The sequence below is a fragment of the Cherax quadricarinatus genome, chromosome 1 (assembly GCF_038502225.1).
Source record: "Cherax quadricarinatus isolate ZL_2023a chromosome 1, ASM3850222v1, whole genome shotgun sequence".
NCBI classification, from domain to species: Eukaryota; Metazoa; Arthropoda; class Malacostraca; order Decapoda; family Parastacidae; genus Cherax; species Cherax quadricarinatus.
The window spans coordinates 11,025,318-11,049,689 of record NC_091292.1 but is presented as its reverse complement, the minus strand read 5'-3'; the positions used below and the strand labels follow the sequence as shown (position 1 = coordinate 11,049,689).

At 42.1% G+C, this 24,372-nt stretch overlaps 1 protein-coding gene across 4 annotated transcripts; it reads left to right on the top strand.

Annotated features, from left to right (window-relative positions):
• The first annotated feature begins 6,113 nt into the window (after positions 1-6,113).
• Positions 6,114-23,085, top strand: LOC128687372 (Y+L amino acid transporter 2). Of its 4 annotated transcripts, none has more exons than XM_070093412.1 (11): positions 6,114-6,128; positions 6,841-7,334; positions 8,748-8,969; positions 10,024-10,097; positions 10,660-10,811; positions 11,667-11,711; positions 12,299-12,422; positions 13,841-14,038; positions 14,658-14,807; positions 15,394-15,568; positions 21,862-23,085. In XM_070093412.1, exons 2-11 carry the CDS (start codon positions 6,947-6,949, stop codon positions 21,921-21,923), a joined length of 1,590 nt encoding a protein of 529 aa, XP_069949513.1. In that variant the 5' UTR covers positions 6,114-6,128; positions 6,841-6,946; the 3' UTR covers positions 21,924-23,085. The 4 variants fall into 4 exon arrangements, with proteins under 4 accessions (XP_069949513.1, XP_069949579.1, XP_069949650.1 ...); XM_070093478.1 differs by lacking the exon at positions 6,114-6,128 and adding an exon at positions 6,132-6,230; XM_070093549.1 differs by lacking the exon at positions 6,114-6,128 and adding an exon at positions 6,139-6,146.
• The last annotated feature ends 1,287 nt before the right edge of the window (positions 23,086-24,372 follow it).

Here is a 24,372-nt window from a genome sequence, read left to right as displayed (position 1 = left end):
CATGGGTGCATCCCTAGCATGGGTGCATCTCTAGCATGGGTGCATCTCTAGCATGGGTGCATCCCTAGCATGGGTGCATCTCTAGCATGGGTGCATCCCTAGCATGGGTGCATCTCTAGCATGGGTGCATCCCTAGCATGGGTGCATCCCTAGCATGGGTGCATTCTTAGCATGGGTGTATTCCTAGCATGGATATATATACCTAGCATGGGAGTATACCTAGCATGGGTGCATCCCTAGCATGGGTGCATCCCTAGCATGGGTGCATCCCTAGCATGGGTGCATTCTTAGCATGGGTGCATTCCTAGCATGGATATATACCTAGCATGGGAGTATACCTAGCATGGGAGTATACCTAGCATGGGTGCATCCCTAGCATGGGTGCATCCCTAGCATGGGTGCATCCCTAGCATGGGTGCATCCCTAGCATGGGTGCATTCTTAGCATGGATGCTTTTTTAGCATGGGTGCATTCCTAGCATGGATATAAACCTAGCATGGGAGTATACCTAGCATGGGTGCATCCCTAGCATGGGTGCATCCCTAGCATGGGTGCATTCCTAGCATGGATATATACCTAGCATGGGAGTATACCTAGCATGGGTGCATCCCTAGCATGGGTGCATCCCTAGCATGGGTGCATCCCTAGCATGGGTGCATCCCTAGCATGGATATATACCTAGCATGGGAGTATACCTAGCATGGGTGCGTCCTTAGCATGGGTGCATCTCTAGCATGGGTGCATCCCTAGCATGGGTGCATCCCTAGCATGGATATATACCTAGCATGGGAGTATACCTAGCATGGGTGCGTCCCTAGCATGGGTGCATCCCTAGCATGGGTGCATCTCTAGCATGGGTGCATCCCTAGCATGGGTGCATCTCTAGCATGGGTGCATCCCTAGCATGGGTGCATTCCTAGCATGGATATATACCTAGCATGGGAGTATACCTAGCATGGGTGCATCCCTAGCATGGGTGCATCCCTAGCATGGGTGCATCCCTAGCATGGGTGCATCCCTAGCATGGGTGCATTCTTAGCATGGGTGCATTCCTAGCATGGATATATACCTAGCATGGGAGTATACTTAGCATGGGTGCATCCCTAGCATGGGTGCATTCTTAGCATGGGTGCATTCTTAGCATGGGTGCATTCCTAGCATGGAAATATACCTAGCATGGGAGTATACCTAGCATGGGTGCATCCCTAGCATGGGTGCATCCCTAGCATGGGTGCATCCCTAGCATGGGTGCATCCCTAGCATGGGTGCATTCTTAGCATGGGTGCATTCCTAGCATGGATATATACCTAGCATGGGAGTATACCTAGCATGGGTGCATCCCTAGCATGGGTGCATCCCTAGCATGGGTGCATCCCTAGCATGGGTGCATTCTTAGCATGGGTGCATTCTTAGCATGGGTGCATTCCTAGCATGGATATATACCTAGCATGGGAGTATACCTAGCATGGGTGCATCCCTAGCATGGGTGCATTCCTAGCATGGGTGCATCTCTAGTATGGGTGCATCCCTAGCATGGGTGCATTCCTAGCATGGGTGCATCTCTAGTATGGGTGCATCCCTAGCATGGGTATATACCTAGTATGGGAGTGACAGAGGTTACTTTTAAAGATACTACGAAAGTATACTGTCAATGTATACGGACTGGAAGATTAGTTTAATCCCTTAAAATTTCCTTGACTGGTGGTGAACAAGTTACATGCGGCCTTAATGACCTTCATGGAGTCGATAGGCTTAAAACCCAATTAGCCAACCAGCCGGGCAGCTAAGCTACTGAGGGACGTTGTTTGTATCTCAGGATGAAGATCCGCGTCGGGAGACATCCCCCCTCACTCCCCAAACGAAGGAATTACCACAAACAACTATCACAGTCAAGGATACATATATATCCGGGTGGGGGGGGGGGTCATTGGGCTAATCCGGGGGGAGACATGGACCTACTCGGCATGGGTCAGTAGGCCCGTTGCAGTGTTCCTTTTTTCTTATGTTCTTATATTTATGTGAAAAACCAGTACCTTGCTCGATAGGTTTATTCGCGAGCATTTATCGAGGTTTACTCCTCCATCTGGTGTTCCACGTAACTAAAAGATACTGTTAAACCTAAATGATCGTGTAACAAAAATAGAATGCTAAAAACAAAATACGATATTTTTACTAACCGCAGAGAAACACTCGCTGTTACCACCTTCGTGTCACCACCGACTGCCCAACATACTGAATGAGCTCACCTCTGGTGCAGCGCTGTATGACCGTATGACCCTTATTGGTTTATAGCTTAGTTATGATTATATTATTTCACCTCTGGTGTAGTCTGTGGCTTCACAATGTTGACGTATGGCGCTAATTGGTTGTTTATTTAATGGCCTATTTGTCTTAATAGATCTGCTTCTGCTGAAGCGCTTGCATAATGGCGGTGACCCCCCAGTTGGCGCTTAGTTTTACCACTGGGGGTGGAAGTGAGTTGGACCTGCTCAGCATGGGCTAATAGGCCTGCTACAGTGCTCCTGTTTTTTTAATGTTCTTATGTATATAATACTGCAGTAATAACGAAGCTGGTCTCCATTAGCAATGTTGGTAGTTCGGTGGGCTTATAAGTCCTTGTTTCCCCCAGGTCAGTCCCCTGTAGTTTGGGGTCGAGATATACACATTAACTTTATTTGAATAAAATATTGTCAGTGGATAAACAGCGGAATGAATGTGAACTGGCACCGTTCAATACTGTAACCTTCAACCACGAGGGTTCTAATAGGAAGAATTTAGAGCCGAAATTTCTGTGACATGGTTGTATCTGCAGCCACCACCTTACTGTCTCATTCCACACAACAGCTTTCACAGCACATTTATTGGTATTCCACTCAGTCCCTTACTGATTACTTACTGGTATGTGTTCAATGATTTGATGAGAGGGAGAGAGAGAGAGAGAGAGAGAGAGAGAGAGAGAGAGAGAGAGAGAGAGAGAGAGAGAGAGAGAGAGAGAGAGATACTACACTTAGCTCAACTTCGCAGACAGCGAAAAGACAGCTTCTGTACTACAAGACAGGCAGGAAACAGCAACTACATTCTTGCTGTAATCTTCTAAGATCATTTATTCCTAAAATGACTAGATTCTAGAACTTATTCGTACAGTATAATACCATAGATGAAATAAAGTCAGTTGACCAAATGAAATCTCTGGGTCCCATCTGTCTCCAACTTCACCCTGTTCCCTATCTGTATATTTCATTTAAAGGTAGGATCTCTTAAGCTAACCCTGGAAAAACTCTTGTGTAGAGAAAGAGAGAGAGAGAGAGAGAGAGAGAGAGAGAGAGAAAGGAGTTAAGAGGTAGAGAGTAGAGAGACAGATCAATCTCTGGGGAATCTGTGACTTAGTGACCTCGATGATTAACACTTGAGGGTAAACAGGTTACTGTTACAAGATTCAGCTTTTTTTTTTTCTGAGGCAGAGACATAAAGCAGACACAACATGCAGCTCTGTACAAAAATACCAACCCTTGTTATAACCCAGCGCCACTGCAACGGACACTTCTGAGCCTTATAAACAGTGCCTTATGTATCTTTGGGGTCCACGATATCCTACAGACACAGGCAAAGTCGTACTTATTACCAGGCTCACGTGCTGGCTTCTAGTTTTACGACTCACTTGCCGCGAGTTCAGACCCCACCTGTACCGTGGTTTATTTCATACTTGGCAATTTCCATACCAGAATTTGTGCACCTCATGTCCATCCTTTGGACAGTAGTGGCTAGTTTATCGTGCACCCCATGTCCATCCTGCGGACGGTAGCGCATGAACATATGGATACACGAAAGGCCCATGGTAATTATTTTTCCTTCAGCCGCATCTGAATGCAAAGGCCCTAAAAGAGTTAACGGGAGTACATCTAAATATATGTCCATAATTTTTTAGAACGAGAATCCTTGAAAGAATGAGAATTTGTTTTCATTTGGTTCAAGAGGACTGGCTAGCGAAGCACTGTGAGGAAAAATAGCCTAGGAAAGTAAAAGTAAATGAGCGCTATAGAGGACTCTTGTTTAAATGTCTTTGGAATAAAGAAGTCGCAGCCAGTGTTATGTGGGATGTGTGGAAAATACTGTATATATTTTCCAGAAATACAGTAGTTATATGTAGATAGATGGCCATACTGTATTTAATAAAAAATTATGTTACAAAAATGGGAAATTCTGCGCCTGCGCAGAAAAGACTCGCCATGTTTGAACGAGACAACACAAGCGTTAGTGAATAATCGGAAGAATTTTCGTGCTCTAGCGGTTAAAATTGGGCTGACACCTCTCAAATAGGAGCCGAAATTGTTGGATGTGCATTCCTGCATAACTTGATATATCAAGTTATGCAGGACTGCACATCCAACTGGACAAGACAGCTCCAGGAACCTCAGATAAGCTATCTAGATTTGTGTTATAATTCTGGCCAGTATTATTTTCATAAATTTGGTCAGAGTGAGGTTTTCTGAGCATAATACACATTAAACTCCAGTCAAATTGGTGAGTGATATTAAAATATATTCTCCTTCTGTTATGTAAATGTGTGTATATATAATCATTTATTAATTTTAATATACGGTCCACAAACTTATATATTTACCAGAATTCCTGGTGATACATATTTCATTTGTAATTAATAGGTCTAGAGCAACTTGTGGATATGAGAGTTGTAGGTATCGAAGGGGGACATTTTTGCGACCTAGGTGTCCCAAATTCCTACTTGTCTATGTAACTTTGATAAATAATAATTATCTTTGTTATTTACTGGTATGTACATTATGAGTTACATTCAGATAAATGCAATTTTCCACAGGATAATTCTGAGTGCTGTGGGAGTATATTGTGACACCAGTGTTTACTGAGTGTGAGTAGGTTGTATCACCAGTGTTTTCTAAGTGTGAGTAGGTTGTAACACCAGTGTTTTCTAAGTGTGAGTTGTAACACCAATGTTTTCTAAGTGTGAGTAGGTTGTAACACCAGTGTTTTCTGCGTGAGTAGGTTGTAACACCAATGTTTTCTAATTGTGAGTAGGTTGTAACACCAGTGTTTTCTAAGTGTGAGTAGGTTGTAACACCAATGTTTTCTAAGTGTGAGTAGGTTGTAACACCTGTGTTACAACCTACTCACACTTAGTATGAGTAGGCTGTAACAGCAGTGTTTTCTAATTGTGAGTAGATTGTAACACCAGTGTGTTCCAAGTATGAGAAGGTTGTAATACCAGTGTTTTCTAAGTATGAGTAGGTTGTAACAGCAGTATTTTCTAAGGTTGAGTAAACTGTAACAACGCTGTTTCCTCAGAGTAGATTGTAACACCACCACAATTTGCCCACAAATTAGAAACGGAAACCAGACGACGTTTCAGTTCGTCCTGGAGCACTCTCCACACATTAGCAGCTTAATAAATGATCAAGAACAGACCGAAATATCGTTTAGTTTCCTCTTCTAACTTGCGGGATAATTTTGAGTTGTTCAAGCCTCGGTATCGCAAAATAACAAGATTTTAAATTGCATGTAAATATCAGGATTTTGCTAAAAAAAAAATCCCATGGAAATGTGATTTAGAGAGGAAGTTTCATTAAAATTTATGGTAAATTATCCTTTTCTACGAAAAATATCCCCAATTTTGTTATTTATATGCCCGTGGACTAGGAGACAATCAAGTTCAAATCAAGGAAAAAATGGGAAGGTAGCTCGAAATCCTTGGATCAGCAGCCCCTTAGCAGCATCAAGATACCTTTGTGTTTTGGAAAGTCCCGGTCAGTCAATATCCTGCCACAAGATGATGAACCAAGAACGTGTTTCCTTGGTTTTAATTAGTATTATCTTCATCCATATATGGTTCCTCGACTTTATAAGTTGCAGCGAACATACTTTTCCTAAATATATTATATATCGATTAATTTAATTAATAGACAGGCAGGGACACGGGCAGTTAGAGGGACGTGTACACAGGCACGAATGCCTCATTTCGTGTGAAGAATATGGCTCGTGTTATTTCATTAGCGAGATGGAAATTTTCGTGGAAAGCGTTCGCTGGCAAGGGGTATGTATTTATGTTGATGAAGCGGCTGATCACCCCAGTTCTAGTTGAAGGCGAGCCTAGTCAGGTCAGTTCTGGCGGTGAGGTTGGTGGTGCATGAAACTCAGGTTCCACTGAGTATAACAGCTTCAACTTACCCATTGTAACGCTGTGTGCTTACTGTCCCTGCGTGTGTACAATATGGACTTTATTTCCACAGCTTGCTATATTTACCATTTTTATGATCATATTCAGGAAAAGTGTTAAATAGGAGTGCGTAGCTCAGCAAAAAAAAAAAAAAAATGCCCCTGGTCCCGTTGCTTTACCTCAGATATACCAGCGTAGTGATGTATGTATGCACCGTGGGTTCCATAGGTACTATACCAAATCTGGAGCTCGCGTATGGAGCTTTTGTAATGCACACTTTTGAACCCACGAATGGGGCTTCATGATAATCCCACTTAAGGTGTTTGCTTCCACAACTTCCTAGCCTAGTTCATGTCATATTTTTTCAGTGCTTCCTACCGTCCACCTGACTCATCTGAGAGCTCATCTTCATTTTAGAGATTAATGTATTATTGATGTTATTGCCAAGGTAAATTGCGGTCTTGATATTCGAGAAGTTGATTGACCATTGTTATACCAAACTAATACCATATATATTAATGTAGCGATTATAAATTTTCAGAAATATTAAACTAAGTTTTTAATTATAAAGTAAACTGACGTTTAACGTTCACATTATAAATATACTTGATTATTTTTACAAGAAAATGTGTTCAGTATGTCTTTGGTTCCAGATTCTTGGCAGAAATAACTACGGTCGCCACAAACTCCAGAGAAAATACCAGGGGTGCCACGAAATCAAGAGATAATATTAAGGGCGCCAATAATTCCGGAAAGGCGATGCCAGAGAAGGAAGGAATTAAATACGCATCCTCAGAGACACTTCCTCTAACGATGGCCTCCTTGGGAAATTCAGTGAAGAAATCATCCGCAGGTCATAACAATGGAGCCGAGATGGATGGTATCAAATCAGCCGAGTGGGCAGCAGGTGAAGCTTCAGATAGCAAGACAGCATCTGGTCAGCGCCCGGACACCGTCGTGCAGTTGAAGAGGGTGCTCGGGCTGAGGAATGGTGTGGGCTTGATCGTGGGCAACATGATCGGGTCTGGCATCTTCGTGTCGCCCACGACGGTGGTGCAGTACACAGGCAGTGTTGGCATGGCACTGGTGGTGTGGGTGGCCACAGGACTCGTGACCACGGTGGGAGCTCTCTGTTACGCCGAGCTTGGTGAGTCAATTTTATTATTCTCAGATAATGTGTGAACAGTAAACTAATTCTTAAATCCACTTTATTGACTTTGTATCTTGAGTAATATCGCACGACCGACTCTAGTTGAAAGATTGTGAAGTATAAACGTTCGAGAATTGAGTGTTGATTGTAACTTCCAGACTGAGCTAAGACAGTTCCATGGATTTTTTTGACCTAAACAGGCATGAATTTTTCCCATTCAGAGGTAACTTTAATCACTATTTTAGGGATTCATAAATATTTCATAAAAGTGAATTACGGGGATAGCAGCCATAATGACCCATACATAATGTATAGGTGTTATAATAACTTTTTGTACAACAGTATATTGTATACACATGTATATCTCTCAAGTTATATACAATGAGGTTTAAGTACTTAAATCCTCTTTCTCAGTGTTCAGAGTATCCTTGAAGGAATACTACCTTGATGACCCTTGTTGTATCAGTAGGCCTTAAATTTCTTAGTGTTCAGAGTATCCTTGAAGGAATACTACCTTGACCCTTGTAGTGTCAGTAGGCCTTAAATTTCTTAGTGTCTAGAGCATCCTTGAAGGACTAGTCCTTGTGTTGTCAATAGGCCTTAAACTTACAGCAGTAATAATTCTACCAACATTAACATATTCGTTCTTCATTCCTTCACAGTGCTGTGTTCAAGTAGGTATCCTCCGGTTAAATCATGAACAACATCTAACTGAGTCGATTTTGCAATACAACAATAGTTCCATGTTCTGGATTTGATTCCCTTTAAAGAGGGTTCCTTGATGCTACTGGTAAAGGACTCTTGATTTAAGAAATTGACGTTACCCTCTCTTGGTTGCCTTTCATAAGAACATAAAAGTGGAGGAACACTCCATCAGGCCTACTAGCCCATATTAGGCAGCAGGTTCTTCTCAAGGTCAAACCCACTAAGAAAAATATTTGTTCAACCCCTTTGCTACCCAAGGAGTAAGTAAGCTTTGATAACCCTGTTAACTTACATGCAATTCCCGCTTAAATCCAACCCCTCTCACTCATATTTGAAGCTACCCAAGGTTTTAGCATCAGTAACCCTACTAGGCAAACTGTTCTACTTATCAACTACCATATTTCCAAACCAATACTTTCCTATATCCTTTCTAAATGTAAACATATCCAGTTTGAATCCATTAGTTCGAGTTCTTTCGTGAAGGGATACCAATATAACAATAATAATAAGAATAATCTTCCTGTGCTCTGAAGGAGGGGCGGAGACATGTTGCAGCTTTTGAACTGTATTGTAGGCGCGCCTCTGGCAAGACAGTCATGGGACGAATGATGATGAAAGTGTTTCTTCTTTTACGAGTCACCCTGCCTGGGTGGGAGAGAGCCGATGTGTTAATGAAAAATAACTAAAAAAAATCTATTTGATCAGGGACGACTATTCCCAAAAGCGGAGGAAACTACACGTACATCCTGGAAGCGTTCGGTCCCCTGCCTGCCTTCCTGGTGATCTGGACCAACTTTTTCATCGCCAAGCCCTTCGCCCGCGCTATTGTCGCCATCACCTTCGCCAACTACCTCCTTCAGGTGTTTATTCCAGACTGCTCCTCGCCTCCCTACTACGCTGTCAGACTGCTGGCAGCTGCCTTGCTCTGTGAGTGTTGTAGCGAGTGATTCGCCCTTATTATTATTATTATTATTATTATTATTATTATTATTATTATTATTATTATTATTATTATTATTATTATTATTATTAATAAGGCATTCAAGGGAAAGAGCGAAATCCCGCGGATCGCGCCTGTGGAATGGGAGTCCTGGAATGAACCAAACGATACCCAATGAAACCAAGCCACTGCTCTTCTTTTGTTATTCTGGGCTAGTAACCCTCCAGGTTAATAATCCGATAAGTATTGTTGTTGATCGTCTTCTCTTCAACGGTTTCTTTTTGTTCTTCTTGGTCTACTTTTTTTTTTATAAACTGCAAGAACAGGTTATGTATGGGGTCACTGAATTGTAAGATCAGGTCTGGTGAGATGGGTATTGGTGGGAGCAGTGGGTGGGTGAGTGTGGGACGACACGTGTATGTTTATTATATGGGTTGTGGACAGTGTGGGCAATAGTACCCTGGCAATGGACCAGGTGCTTCAACTCCTTCAGTACCCTGGTGATGGACCAGGTGCTTCAACTCCTTCAGTAACTTGGTGATGGACCAGGTGCTTCAACTTCTTCAGTACCCTGGTGATGGACCAGGTACTTCGGCTCCTTCAGTACCCTGGTGATGGACCAGGTGCTTCAACTCCTTCAGTACCCTGGTAATGGACCAGGTGCTTCAACTCCTTTAGTATCCTAGTGATGGACCAGGTGCTTCAGCTCCTTCAGTACCCTGGTGATGGACCAGGTGCTTCAGCTCCTTCAGTACCCTAGTGATGGACCAGGTGCTTCAACTCTTTCTTATGAGTTAATAGGGTTATCAAAGCTTATTCCTTGGGTAGAATTGAAAACGGTTTTGGCAAATATTTCTGTTAGTAAGTTTGGGTTAGAGAAGAACCTGCCTACTATGAGCCAGCAGACCTGCAGTGTTCCTCCGTTTATATTTTACTTTTTGGTGTTGTTATTGTTATTGATGTTGCTCTGCGTCGTCGTCGTCTTCGTTTTCAGCTTTTTCGTGTCCACTTAACAAATTTCTCCTTCCTGTTTTTCCTCAGGTCTAATTGCATACATTAACTGCATCGGCGTCAAGCTTGGGTCGCGAGTGCAGGACACACTGGCTCTTACCAAGGTCAGTATTTACACTCTTTAATTTCCCCTCCTCTTCCAAAATAAACCCCGAACTTGGTCATTAATCTTCAACTTATTTGACCTTTATAAGGACCCCCCCCCCCATCCGGAGATTCTCTCATCCAGGGACACAGTTAACTAAAGTTGTAGAAAATTTAATATTGCGTAGGTTTGCGTAAAATTTTCAGTTAAGTATATTTTTTTATCAAAATTCAGTTTAGCGATGATAGGCTACCCTTAATGCAAATTTAAAAATGTTATAACTAAAATTGACATAACTTTAACTCTGAACTACGTTTTGGATCGATAATTTTTTGTTCAAGTCACGACTGGTCCGTGACTGATCGAAACGTCATTCCAAAAGTCTCCTCTCCAAATTGCTATTTTATTGATAACTGTGTCAGCCATGGTACTAAGACGCTTAAGACACCTGTGCAACGGTTGGATATCTGCTATCTACAATACATCCTTCTCTGTATCTGACTGATGAAGCCTCCTGCGTAGGGCGAAACGTTTCAACAACACATATAATAATCTTACATCATATTATTGTACCCCACAAGGTGGTGGCCCTGTTCATCATCATCATAGCTGGGGTCCAACATCTGGCCCGGGGCCATGTTGAGTACTATGTGGATCCAATGAAAGGAACTATGTGGGATGTTGCCTCATTCGCCACCGCCTTCTACTCAACACTTTTCGCCTACAATGGATGGTGAGTGGATGAGGAAGACAGGTGGAAGTATATGGTATAAAATACCTAAATGATCTGTTTTGTGGGCGAAACCTAGTCAATAAAGAATCGCATTGTACTGCAGTTGTGTCTGTTTTTCCATGATGACTGGTGGATGATGACTGTACTATCGTGACGGGTGATATAGTGACGTGAGGATGTAGAAAACCACTATTGACAGATATAAGAACAGTATCATTGAGCTACGTCGCATGTCCTTTTTAACCACGATAATAAAATATGAAAAAAATATAGTTGACGTAGATATACGTACACGGTTAAAGATATATATTTCTCATTGTATATACACAGAGTATAATTTAATTCGTATCTTAGGGATTACAATATTCTTGACTGGTGGTGTATGGATTTATGAAGCCTCATGTAGACGATAGGCTTGGAAGCCAATAAACCAACTCAAGAAATACCACTAATAGCAAGACAAATGTGACTCAATGGTGCTGCTTCTCTGTCCTTGTTAAAACAGATTTTCCTGTCATTGAAGGCTGGATGGTGTCTCTGAACTCCCGTCTTGTACCTCTAAACTTAAGTTTTGTACTTCTAAACCTACCTTTTGTACCTCTAAATTCACGTTTCGTACATCTAAACTCATGTTTGGAACTTCTAAACCTACGTTTGGGACTTCTAAACCTACGTTTTGTACTATTAAACCCATGTTTTGTACCTCTAAATCTACGTTTCATACCTCTAAACCCGTTTCGTACCTCTAATCCCACGTTTCGTCCTCTCAGCCCACGCTTCGTACCTCTAAACACACGTTTCGTACCTGTAAATCCACGTTTATACTTCTAAATCCAATTTTTTCTTTACCTCCAGGTACAGTCTCAACTTCGTCGCCGAGGAACTGAAATCGACAGACACGTACGTACGGAAATCAACGTTTTATGTGTCTATCGCTAGGTGAAAAGGAGGCAGCAGGTATTAGGAGTGTTACTCTTACGTTGTTTATTAAAATACAGAGACAATTACTTTTATTTTATATTGGAACAAGATTAGTATATTTTTTTAACGAGGTTCTCTTCGAAAGTTTTTTTTTTGACACTAATCTTATATACAGTCACTTGCGAAAGAATTAATTAATAATAATTCTTAAAGGTCTAACACTGTGACTTATGAATGTGACTTATTACGTTTCTCGACTTAAGAATAAACAATGTGTTCAGACACAGTACGTCCACATACAATCCTAAATAAATTACATCCACACAACACATCAATACACATAACCTACACACACACACACACACACACACACACACACACACACACACACACACACACACACACACACACACACACACACACACACACACACACACACAGTATCCCCGTAACACAATACTTACACACACACACCTTTGCATACAATAGCTAACAAGCAATACTCAAACACAATATACCACAGACATTCAGGAATATGCAACAGAGTAAATTGCATCTTGTTGCAGGACTATGCCGCGAGCCATCGCTATCTCAATGGGAATAGTGACAGTGATATACACACTCACCAATGTTGCTTACTATGCTGTCTTGACTCCTGCTGAGATCCTCTCTTCCAGTGCTGTGGCTGTGGTGAGTATATATATGCTGTGTCTTCCAGTGCTGTGGCTGTGGTGAGTATATATATGCTGTGTACTCCAGTGTTGTGGCTGTGGTGAGTATATATATGCTGTGTACTCCAGTGTTGTGGCTGTGGTGAGTATATATATGCTGTGTCCACCAGTGTTGTGGCTGTGGTGAGTATATATATATGCTGTGTCCTCCAGTGTTGTGGCTGTGGTGAGTATATATATGCTGTGTCCTCCAGTGTTGTGGCTGTAGTGAGTATATATATGCTGTGTACTCCAGTGTAGTGGCTGTAGTGAGTATATATATGCTGTGAACTCCAGTGCTGTGGCTGTGGTGAGTACATATATGCTGTGTACTCCAGTGCTGTGGCTGTGGTGAGCATATATATGCTGTGTACTCCAGTGTTGTGGCTGTGATGAGTATATATATGCTGTTTCTTCCAGTGTTGTGGCTGTAGTGAGCATATATATGCTGTGTACTCCAGTATTGTGGATGTGGTGAGTATATATATGCTGTGTCCACCAGTGTTGTGGCTGTGGTGAGTATATATATGCTGTGTACTCCAGTGTTGTGGCTGTGGTGAGTATATATATGCTGTGTACTCCAGTGTTGTGGCTGTGGTGAGTGTATATATATGCTGTGTACTCCAGTGTTGTGGCTGTGGTGAGTATATATAAGCTGTGTACTCCAGTGCTGTGGCTGTAGTGAGTATATATATGCTGTGTCCACCAGTGCTGTGGCTGTAGTGAGTATATGTATGCTGTGTCCACCAGTGCTGTGGCTGTAGTGAGTATATATATGCTGTGTCCACCAGTGTTGTGGCTGTAGTGAGTAGTGTATATATGCTGTCCACCAGTGCTGTGGCTGTAGTATATATATGCTGTGTCCACCAGTGTTGTGGCTGTGGTATATACGCTCTGCCCACCAGTGTTATGGTATATATACTATCCAAGAGTGCTGGAACTCTTAGGATCCAGCCTCACCATTCCTTGTTCGAACTGACCAACACGGGTTTAGCAGTTCATAAAAGAATGATAATAATAATGCGATCGAGACTTTCAGTCAAGCTAGGAAATTACATCGTTGCACTCAAACCTGATGCGAGCCCATGAGCACCTTAGAGGAGAGCTCGTGAGCACCTCAGAGGAGAGCTCGTGAGCGCTTCGTATTAGTAAAGTATTTTCATAACCCACAAATTGAAAACCACGTAATGTTTTGGTTCCTTCTTGTCATGATCACGACCTTAATGGTCCAAAGACGGATAATCAGTTTTCTATTTCCAGTTTGGGAGATAAGTTGTGTATACGCTATCTAGTTCCCCTACAGTGACCTTCCATTATACATAACACATCCAGATCCAAACATCAGTAGTATCCTCGTAGCAACAGCAGCAGCATCATCAGTTTCTCGTTGGATTTCAGACGTTCGGTAACAGGATGCTGGGAGTGCTGGCCTGGATCATAGCCTTCTTCGTGGCCTGCTCCACCGCTGGCAACACCAACGGTAGCCTCATGATTCAGTCCCGCACAGTGTATGCCGGAGCGCGTGAGGGCCACTTTCCCAAGTTCCTGGCACTCCTTGACGACAATGCCACACCTGTCACCGCAGTCATGTTTTCAGTGAGTTACGTTTACTGATGAAAATGTGACTAAGTGATGCTCTCGTGTGTGTGCTTGTGTGTGTGTGTGTGTGTGTGTGTGTGTGTGTGTGTGTGTGTGTGTGTGTGTGTGTGTGTGTGTGTATGTGTGTGTGTTTGTATATATATATATATATATATATATATATATATATATATATATATATATATATATATATATATATATATATATATATGTCGTGCCGAATAGGCAGAACTTGCGATCTTGGCTTAAATAGCAACGCTCATCTTGCCATATAAGACAAGCGAAAATTTGTGTATGCAATAATTTCGTCAAAATCATTCTGAGATAAATGAAAGATAAAGACTAAGAGAAGCAGAGAGAATGAGAGGAAGAAAGAATGAAAGGGTTACAGAATGAGACTGAAAAATCCATTCACACAAGACAAGAATATTATATACCCGCTTTGCCAGTAGACCTGCGCTATGTTGAGAATTTGCGTTTGCTTACAATCAGTGATATGAAACAATCAACCCCTCACTGGCAGCCATTTTTACTTATCTCTGTAGCAGTTAACTGTAGCAGTTCGCACTGTTTCTATATAGTGCAGATCACTGGAAATGCTTTGCATTGTTTGCAGGCTGTCATTCCACTAGTGGCTCTCATGGCTGACAACGTCGGAGGCCTCCTGGCCTACACCTCCTTCTCCAACAACCTCATTAGTCTCACCGCCGTCCTGGGTCTACTGTGGCTCAGGTACAAAGAACCAGACAGACCGAGACCCTTCAAGGTAGGTTCACATACATACAACAATCCTTCTTCCTAATAAAGTCAGTATTTTACAATGATTTACATAGTTGGCTGTGTGACTGTTTTACTCACGCTTCAGACACAGACACTGCAACAACTCTCCGAACAGAAGAGTCGAACCAATGGCAGACAAGTCCTAAAGCTAGTACGATGTTGATCTACAAGTTGACTTGTTGACAATCATGTCATTAGGATTTCACAAGTCATTGCAACAACAACCATTAATTTTAGAGTTATTAATTATTATTTTTATATTCGCGAAGAAGCATTAAGCCGCAGTAGGTCATACAGACAATGATAATTCCAATTCTTATTAACCGGCAAATTCAACGTTCAGATAAATGCTTCAGTGAACCAACATGTTGATAAATTAGACAGATATGCAACACTTGGTTATCTTTATTGAGGCGAAATGTTTCCACAATAGATACCCAAGTGTTGTATATGTCTAATTTATCAAGAAAATGTGCCTTAACTCGTGGAAAAGTCATAGAACTCCTTAGTGAAGCATTTGTCCCTCCAGCTGACAGTATAATACGTCCAGCTAAAAAATGTTGTTTGTACAGGTTTGGCTGGGATTCCCAATCATGTACTTGATGGTGAACGTATTCCTGGCGGTGTTCCCCATTGTCAGGAGACCTGTGGAGATAGCCGTCGCTCTAGTTACCATGATTTCTGGCCTCCTGGTCTATTACATCTGCATTCACCGGACCAAGCCAAGATTACTTTCCAAAATCATAGGTAAGTTTTGAGTGTTTATGGTTTTTTTTTTATCTTCACCGAGCAACACACACACACAAAAAAAAAAGAATGGTGGGGACTCGCAGGAAGCAGGGATCAGATGAGAATGGTTCTGGTAGGGAGGACTGGATGGAAGAGCAGTGGAAAAGGATGGAACAAGAGTGGGAGAGAAAATTAGGAGAGCTTTCTGAAAAAATGGAGAAAGAGCTCTCTGTGAAATTGGAAAAGAGGTTGGAGAAGGAGACGAAGAATTGGGAGGCACAAGTTGAAACTGCAGTAGCCAGGATAAGGGTCCTAGAAGTTGAGGTAAACAGGGTGAAGCAAGTTACAGGGGCAGTGACCAGAGAAGACACAGCATATGAAGCTGAGAGGCTGAACAGAAAGGTAGGAGATATGAATTATGCTAAGGTCATATCAGCCTGCCAAGAAGGGCCAAGGAGTGAAAGAGGAGCGCAGCTGGGTGCAGATAGAGAGGGTGATAGGTCGAATGCAGAGGCACAACCATGCTACCAAGAGTCACTGGAAAAATCAAGGGAGAAAGTGACCACATACAGATAGGATCCAGAGTCACAGAGGGAGAGGCAATGAGAGGAGGAAAGGGCAAAATCAGTGTTTATCCATGGGCTTCAGGAGAGAGAGAAGGAAGGACACACACTGAAAGACGGCAGGAAGAAAGAAAGAAGATTGAGAAAATCATCACGGAAATAGGTGAAGAAGACATGAACGAGATTGTAAATTTTCAGAGAATAGGGGAATACTTTAAGGGGAGGAAACGACCGATCAAGCTGATTCTCAGGACAGAAACAGTGCTGAACAGGATCCTCCAAGAGAAACCACAGTTGAAATACTTGGAAAAGTACAAGAGGGTGTTCCTAGACAGAGACAGAACACAAACAGAACGACAGCAGCTGAGGGAGAGGACAAAAAAAGCGAAAGGAGCTAGGAAAGGAGACAAGGATGGAACCAGCAGAGGTCAGTCAGAGCAGAACAGAGCAGCAAGGGCAAGCACACACACAACTATCCTCAGAACCCCACACCCATTCACACCATCCCAACACAAACTACAATCCATACCCACAGCTTCCACCCAACACCCAGATATAAATCCCACAGTATGCTACCAGGTCTCCCACCCTCACAGGCTCCCCAAACCACAGTGTTGGAAAGGAAACTGAAGGTATGGTACACAAACGCTGATGGAATAACAAATAAGTGGGAGGAGTGGCACGAAAGAATCAAAGAGGCATCACTGGACATCATAGCTCTCACAGAAACCAAGCTTACAGGTATGATAACAAATGCCATCTTTCCAATGGGATACCAGATCCTGAGGAAAGACAGAGGGAACAGGGAGGGTGGAGGAGTGGCACTGCTGATCAAAAACCAATGGAATTTTGATGAGCTGGAGGAGACAATGGAGAAGAAAATGATTACATAGCGGGAACACTTCACTCTGGAGGTCCCAAGGTGGTAATTGCAGTGATGTATAACCCACCACAGAACAGCAGGAGGCCAAGGCAAGAGTGACGAGAGCAATAGAGTGATGGTTGACACACTGGCTGCAGTGGCCAGAAGAGCTCATGCATGCAGGGCAAAGCTCCTGATCATGGGTGACTTTAACCACAAGGAGATCGATTGGGAGAACTTGGAGCCACATGGGGGCCAAGATACATGGAGGGCTAAGATGATGGAGGTGGTACTGGAAAACTTAATGTACCAACACGTAAGGGACACTACAAGAGAGAGAGGAGAGGATGAACCAGCAAGACTGGACTTAGTATTCACCTTGAGTAGTGAAGATATTGAGGACATCACATATGAAAGACCCCTTGGGGCCAGCGATCATGTGGTTTTAAGATTCGAATACACAGAGCTACAAGTGGAGGGGGAAGCAGGAAGGCCAGGACGAATGAAGCCAAACTACAAGAAAGGGGACTACACGGGAATGAGGAACTTCCTGATCGGGGTTCAGTGGGACAGAGAACTGGCAGGGAAGCCAGTTAATGAGATGATGGAATATGTAGCAACAAAGTGCAAGGAGGCTGAGGAGAGGTTTGTATCCAAGGGTAACAGGAATAATGAACAACCCAGGATGAGCCCATGGTTCACCTAAAGGTGCAGGGAGGCAAAAACCAAGTGTGCTAGGGAATGGAAGAAATATAGAAGGCAAAGGACCCAGGAGAATAAGGAGAGCAGTCATAGAGCCAGAAACGAATATGCACAGATAAGAAGGGAGGCCCAACGACAATATGAAAACGACATAACAGCGAAAGCCAAATCTGACCCGAAACTATTATACAGCCACATCAGGAGGAAAACAACAGTCAAGGACCAGGTAATCAGGCTAAGGAATGAAGGGGAGACAACAAGAAATGACCGTGAAGTATGTGAGGAACTCAACAAGAGATTCAAAGAAGTGTTCACAGAATAGACAGAAGGGGCTCCAGAAAGACGGAGAGGTGGGGCACACCACCAAGTGCTGGACACAGTACACACAACCGAGGAAGAAGTGAAGAGGCTTCTGAATGCGCTAGATACCTCAAAGGCAATGGGGCCGGATAACATCTCTCCATGGGTCCTGAGAGAGGGAGCAGAGGTGCTATGTGAACCCCTAACAACAATATTCAATACATCTATCGAAACAGGGAGATTGCCTGAGGCATGGAAGACAGCAAATGTAGTCCCAATCTTTAAAAAAGGAGACAGACATGAAGCACTAAACTACAGACCAGTGTCACTGACATGTATGGTATGCAAAGTCATGGAGAAGATTATCAGGAGAAGAGTGGTGGAACACCTAGAAAGGAATGATCTCATCAACAGGAGCCAACATGGTTTCAGGGACGGGAAATCCTGTGTCACAAACCTACTGGAGTTCTATGACATGGTGACAGCAGTAAGACAAGAGAGAGAGAGGGGTGGGTGGATTACATTTTCTTGAACTGCAAGAAGGCGTTTGACACAGTTCCACACAAGAGATTAGTGCAAAAACTGGAGGACCAAACAGGGATAACAGGGAAGGCACTACAATGGATCAGGGAATACTTGTCAGGAAGACAGCAGCGAGGTGTCAGAGTGGGTACCTGTGACCAGCGGGGTCCCACAGGGGTCAGTCCTAGGACCAGTGCTGTTTCTGGTATTTGTGAACGACATGACGGAAGGAATAGACTCCGAGGTGTCCCTGTTTGCAGATGACGTGAAGTTGATGAGAAGAATTCATTCGATCGAAAACCAGGCAGAACTACAAAGGGATCTGGACAGGCTGCAGACCTGGTCCAGCAATTGGCTCCTGGAGTTCAATCCCACCAAGTGCAAAGTCATGAAGATTGGGGAAGGGCAAAGAAGACCGCAGACGGAGTACAGTCTAGGGGGCCAGAGACTACAAACCTCACTCAAGGAAAAAGATCTTGGGGTGAGTATAACACCAGGCACATCTCCTGAAGCGCAGATCAACCAAATAACTGCTGCAGCATACGGGCGCCTAGCAAACCTCAGAACATCATTCCGACATCTTAATAAGGAATCATTCAGGACCCTGTACACCGTGTACGTTAGGCCCATATTGGAGTATGCGGCACCAGTTTGGAACCCACACCTAGCCAAGCACGTGAAGAAACTAGAGAAAGTGCAAAGGTTTGCAACAAGGCTAGTCCCAGAGCTAAGAGGTATGTCCTACGAGGAGAGGTTAAGGGAAATCAACGTGACGACACTGGAGGACAGGAGAGATACGGGGGACATGATAACGACATACAAAATACTGAAGAGGAATTGACAAGGTGGACAAAGACAGGATGTTCCAGAGATGGGACACAGCAACAAGGGGACACAGTTGGAAGTTGAAGACGCAGATGAATCACAGGGATGTTAGGAAGTATTTCTTCAGCCACAGAGTAGTCAGGAAGTGGAATGGTTTGGGAAGCGATGTAGTGGAGGCAGGATCCATACATAGCTTTAAGCAGAGGTATGATAAAGCTCACGGTTCAGGGAGAGTGACCTAGTAGCGACCAGTGAAGAGGCGGGGCCAGGAGCTTGGACTCGGCCCTGCAACCTCAACTAGGTGAGTACAACTAGGTGAGTACACACACAGACAGACAGACAGACAGACAGACACACACACACACACACACACACACACACACACACACACACACACACACACACACACACACACACACACACACACACACAGACACACACACACACACAGACACAGACACACACACACACACACACACACAACACTTGTTTTAATCATATAAACACTCGTGATGTCACCTGATCTCAGCTTTCTCTTCACCACATAAGCTTCAGTATAGTAAACCAAGCTGGATTTTGCTAGACAAGTTGAATATGCTAGACCCAAGCTGATATATATTAGACACAAGCTGAGGTATATAAGAACCAAGCTGGAGTATATTATGCCTAAGCTGAAGTATTTTAGACGCTGTTTGGATATGTTAAACCCAGACTGGGGACCTTTAAAGCCAAGCTGATGTACATAGATGTGGTAAATATTCCACATTTAAGAAAAACTAACATATAAACAAAACAGAAGATTCGGATATGTAACAAATAATATTTCAGACTTAAGGAATATGTTTATATAAAAAAAAACCTGTCCTGGACCATTGTCAAGTTACAACTGAAGCGAGGAAAGTAGAGAAGGCCAGAAGACATTACGTGAAGGGGGTGAAGAAAAAAGTGGTAGTAGTAGTAGTAGTAGTAGTAGTAGTAGTAGTAGTAGTAGTAGTAGTAGTAGTAGTAGTAGTAGTAGTAGTAGAAGTAGTAGTAGTAGTAGTAGTAGTAGTAGAAGTAGTAGTAGTAGTAGACGTGGAAATAGTAGCACTAATTTGAGCTGTGAAGAAAAAAAAAGACACCATTGCTATTGTTAGGAGACAGTAGGAGGAGAGAGTTTATTGTAACCATCTTTAAGTTCACGAGGGGCTACGAGCCATCTTTAGGTTTACGAGGGGCTACGAGCCATCTTTAAATTCACGAGGGGCTACGAGCCATCTTTAGGTTCACGAGGGGCTACGAGCCATCTTTAAGTTCACGAGGGGCTACGAGCCATCTTTAAGTTCACGAGGGGCTACGAGCCATCTTTAAGCTCACGAGGGGCTACGAGCCATCTTTAAGTTAACGAGGGGCTACGAGCCATCTTTAAGTTCACGAGGGGCTACGAGCCATCTTTAGGTTTACGAGGGGCTACGAGCCATCTTTAAGTTCACGAGGGGCTACGAGCCATCTTTAGGTTCACGAGGGGCTACGAGCCATCTTTAAGTTCAGAGGGGCTACGAGCCATCTTTAGGTTCACGAGGGGCTACGAGCCATCTTTAAGTTCACGAGGGGCTACGAGCCATCTTTAAGTTCACGAGGGGCTACGAGCCATCTTTAAGCTCACGAGGGGCTACGAGCCATCTTTAAGTTAACGAGGGGCTACGAGCCATCTTTAAGTTCACGAGGGGCTACGAGCCATCTTTAAGTTAACGAGGAGCTACGAGCCATCTTTAAGTTCACGAAGGGCTACGAGCCATCTTTAAGTTAACGAGGGGCTACGAGCCATCTTTAAGTTCACGAGGGGCTACGAGCCATCTTTAAGTTAACGAGGGGCTACGAGCCATCTTTAAGTTCACGAGGGGCTACGAGCAAGCAGATAAGTAAAGAACCCATCATGGAATTACCAACAAGAGCACACACTTAAAGCTGCTGGGAAGCTGTGTAAAACTGATTGTAGAAAACGTTTATTTACAAATGTATAGCGTTTATTAACATAAGTGCTATACAACATCTAATGACAAAGCTGAACAGTTTGGGACCAGTCACATCAAAATATTATAAGCGGAGATAATGATGTGCCTTCTTACATACACTTTAAGAAATACACTGGATGAGATTTTTATAAGTTCTCGGTAATTAAGACGTTTGACTGAAAGTATATGGCAGTGAAAGATCTCCTCACCTTTTCAAAATTCGAAATTTCACCTGAAAATCGTTCCCATAATATTTTGTGGACTTAGACTAGGAGTTGAGCTACGCTTCTAATTCACAAAATGATCAATACAAACAGGCATTTGCAATTAGATTAATAGAAATATGTATTTGGAAATGGGTAATTACACTCACGAGCACGCAATTTTAAAAATGATTAACTTAAATAAAATATTATGGTAATATGAAATAAATTAATAGGATTTGGTAGCCTTATTTTTTTCCCTAATTGTAGCAGCAGATTCGAGTAAAAAATATTTTGTATTTTTTTTCAGGTAAGTTATTTTGTATTTTCCTTTTTTCAGGCAAGTTGACATTCTTGTGTCAGGTGTTGTTCATGTGTTCGCCAGAGGAGAAGAAAGAGTGAAAGTACATCAGCGTGTGTGTTGAAAACCCTCTCATCTCTCCGGAAGAAAAAACTCTGGTGCAGAATGAGCCACAGAATGATTTTAACAACCTCGGGTGAATGTTAGGATAAGACACCATACAAGTCTGCGTGTCTGCACGGTGTATGAAGACTGTCAACTCTCTTGTTCGTGGTAAAAACCTTGGTAATAGATACCGACATATTGATTTAGAGAAAAAAACACGTAAGCAAAAACTAGAACACATTGGGAACTATAAAATGTCTAAAATATAATGGTACATGATACTCAGCCAGGTAATTCAGCACCTACCAAGCAACACAGGAATCATATGACCTCATTGTCTCCCTGACTTCATCCCAGTATGTCATTCTTCAGGTCACTATGTGTCACTCACACCTCACTCTCCACCTATATATACTGTCTTGTTAACCTCTGTATGTTAGAAGTGATCAAGGTCTCAGGACGCAAACGTTGTTTAATATGTTCTAGTGTTTGATTACGTGTTTTTCTTTTGCTCGTATTATGGGATTATCTCGGATAATGCCTTCATGAGTGAGCTTGTAATAACAAGGAAATTCCAGAGTCATACACACACACGCACAAAATACACACACACACACACACACACACACCACACACACACATATATTAACAAGTCGGCCGTCTCCCACCGAGGCAGGGTGACCCAAAAAGAAAGAAAATCCCCAAAAAGGAAATACTTTCATCATCATTCAACTCTTTCACCACACTCACACATTATCACTGTTTTTGCAGAGGTGCTCAGAACACAACAGTTTAGAAACATATACGTATAAAGATACACAATATATCCCTCCAAACTGCCAATATCCCAAACCCCTCCTTTAGAGTGCAGGCATTGTACTTCCCCTTTCCAGGACTCGAGTCCGGCTTTATAAAAATAACCGGTTTCCCTGAATCCCTTCGCTAAATATTACCCTGCTCACACTCCAACAGCTCGTCAGGTCCCAAATACCATTCGTCTCCATTCACCCCTATCGAATACGCTCACGCACGCTTGCTGGAAGTCCAAGCCCCTTGCCCACAAAACCTCCCTTACCCCTTCCTTCCAACCTTTTCGAGGACGACCCCTACCCCGCCTTCCTTTCCCTACATTTAGAGGTGTGCTCTGTGAATATATATATATATATATATATATATATATATATATATATATATATATATATATATATATATATATATATATATATGTATATATATATATGTATATATATATATATATATATATATATATATATATATATATATATATATATATATATGTATATATATATATATATGTATATATATATATATATATATATATATATATATATATATATATATATATATATATATATATATGTATATGTGTGTGTGTGTGTGTGTGTGTGTGTGTGTGTGTGTGTGTGTGTGTGTGTGTGTGTGTGTGTGTGTGTGTGGGAGCAAGACAAGCCACAGGGGGTGGAAATCTTTAGCTCAAGATTTCCACCCCCTGTGGCTTGTCTTGCATTGTTAAGATCTCCTGTCAGCAATTGTTTTGCATATATATATATATATATATATATATATATATATATATATATATATATATATATATATATATATATATATATATATATATATATACATGCAAAACAACCACTCTGAAAGAATAGAGAAATTCCAAGCGCTTTCGTGACTACTCACATTATCAAGGAACTATGAAAGTGAAGCATCCAAGGAAGCTATATAAGGGGTCCGGCCAGCACCTCACTATCAGATCCCACAACGGTTAAACACGTGACGCGCGGCGAGCCAACTTGGATAGGCCCTTTGCACAACTCACCCCCAAGCTATTCTACCCAAGAAAATTTAAAAATTATTTGTCCAGTGTATTATTAAATTCTTCCCAAATTCTATTAATTATAAATGGATCTAATTTATATAAACCAAAGAAAATATTCATATTATTTTCAAAACTGCTTTTTATGAAACAAGATTCAATTATATTCCTGTCGACCATTTAAAATTTACAGAAAACCTACAAATAACTGTTCCTATGTCCACTATTATTCCTCGCATCAAGATAGAGTCAAACTGTCTGTTTTCTCATCAATGTTTTTGAGAGCTTTACGAATTTGTAGTCCTGAGTTCATAGATGAGGAAATATCCAAAATTTATGAAATAGGTAATGATTTAAAATACCCAAGAAATGTAATTGATAAATCTTTTAAAGTTGCTAGAAACACTTTTTATAATCCAAAAAGGGGCAACCAGCCTTATTCAACTAAAAATATGTTGGTTCTCCCTTACCATGAAAACTTGGTTGATATGCCTTCTCTTCTTAAGACTTTTAATATTAAAGTTGTATTCAAAAATCTTGATACAGTAAAAAAACTTTTGATAAAGAATTCCCCCCAAAATGTTGATGGATGTGTCTATAAGATT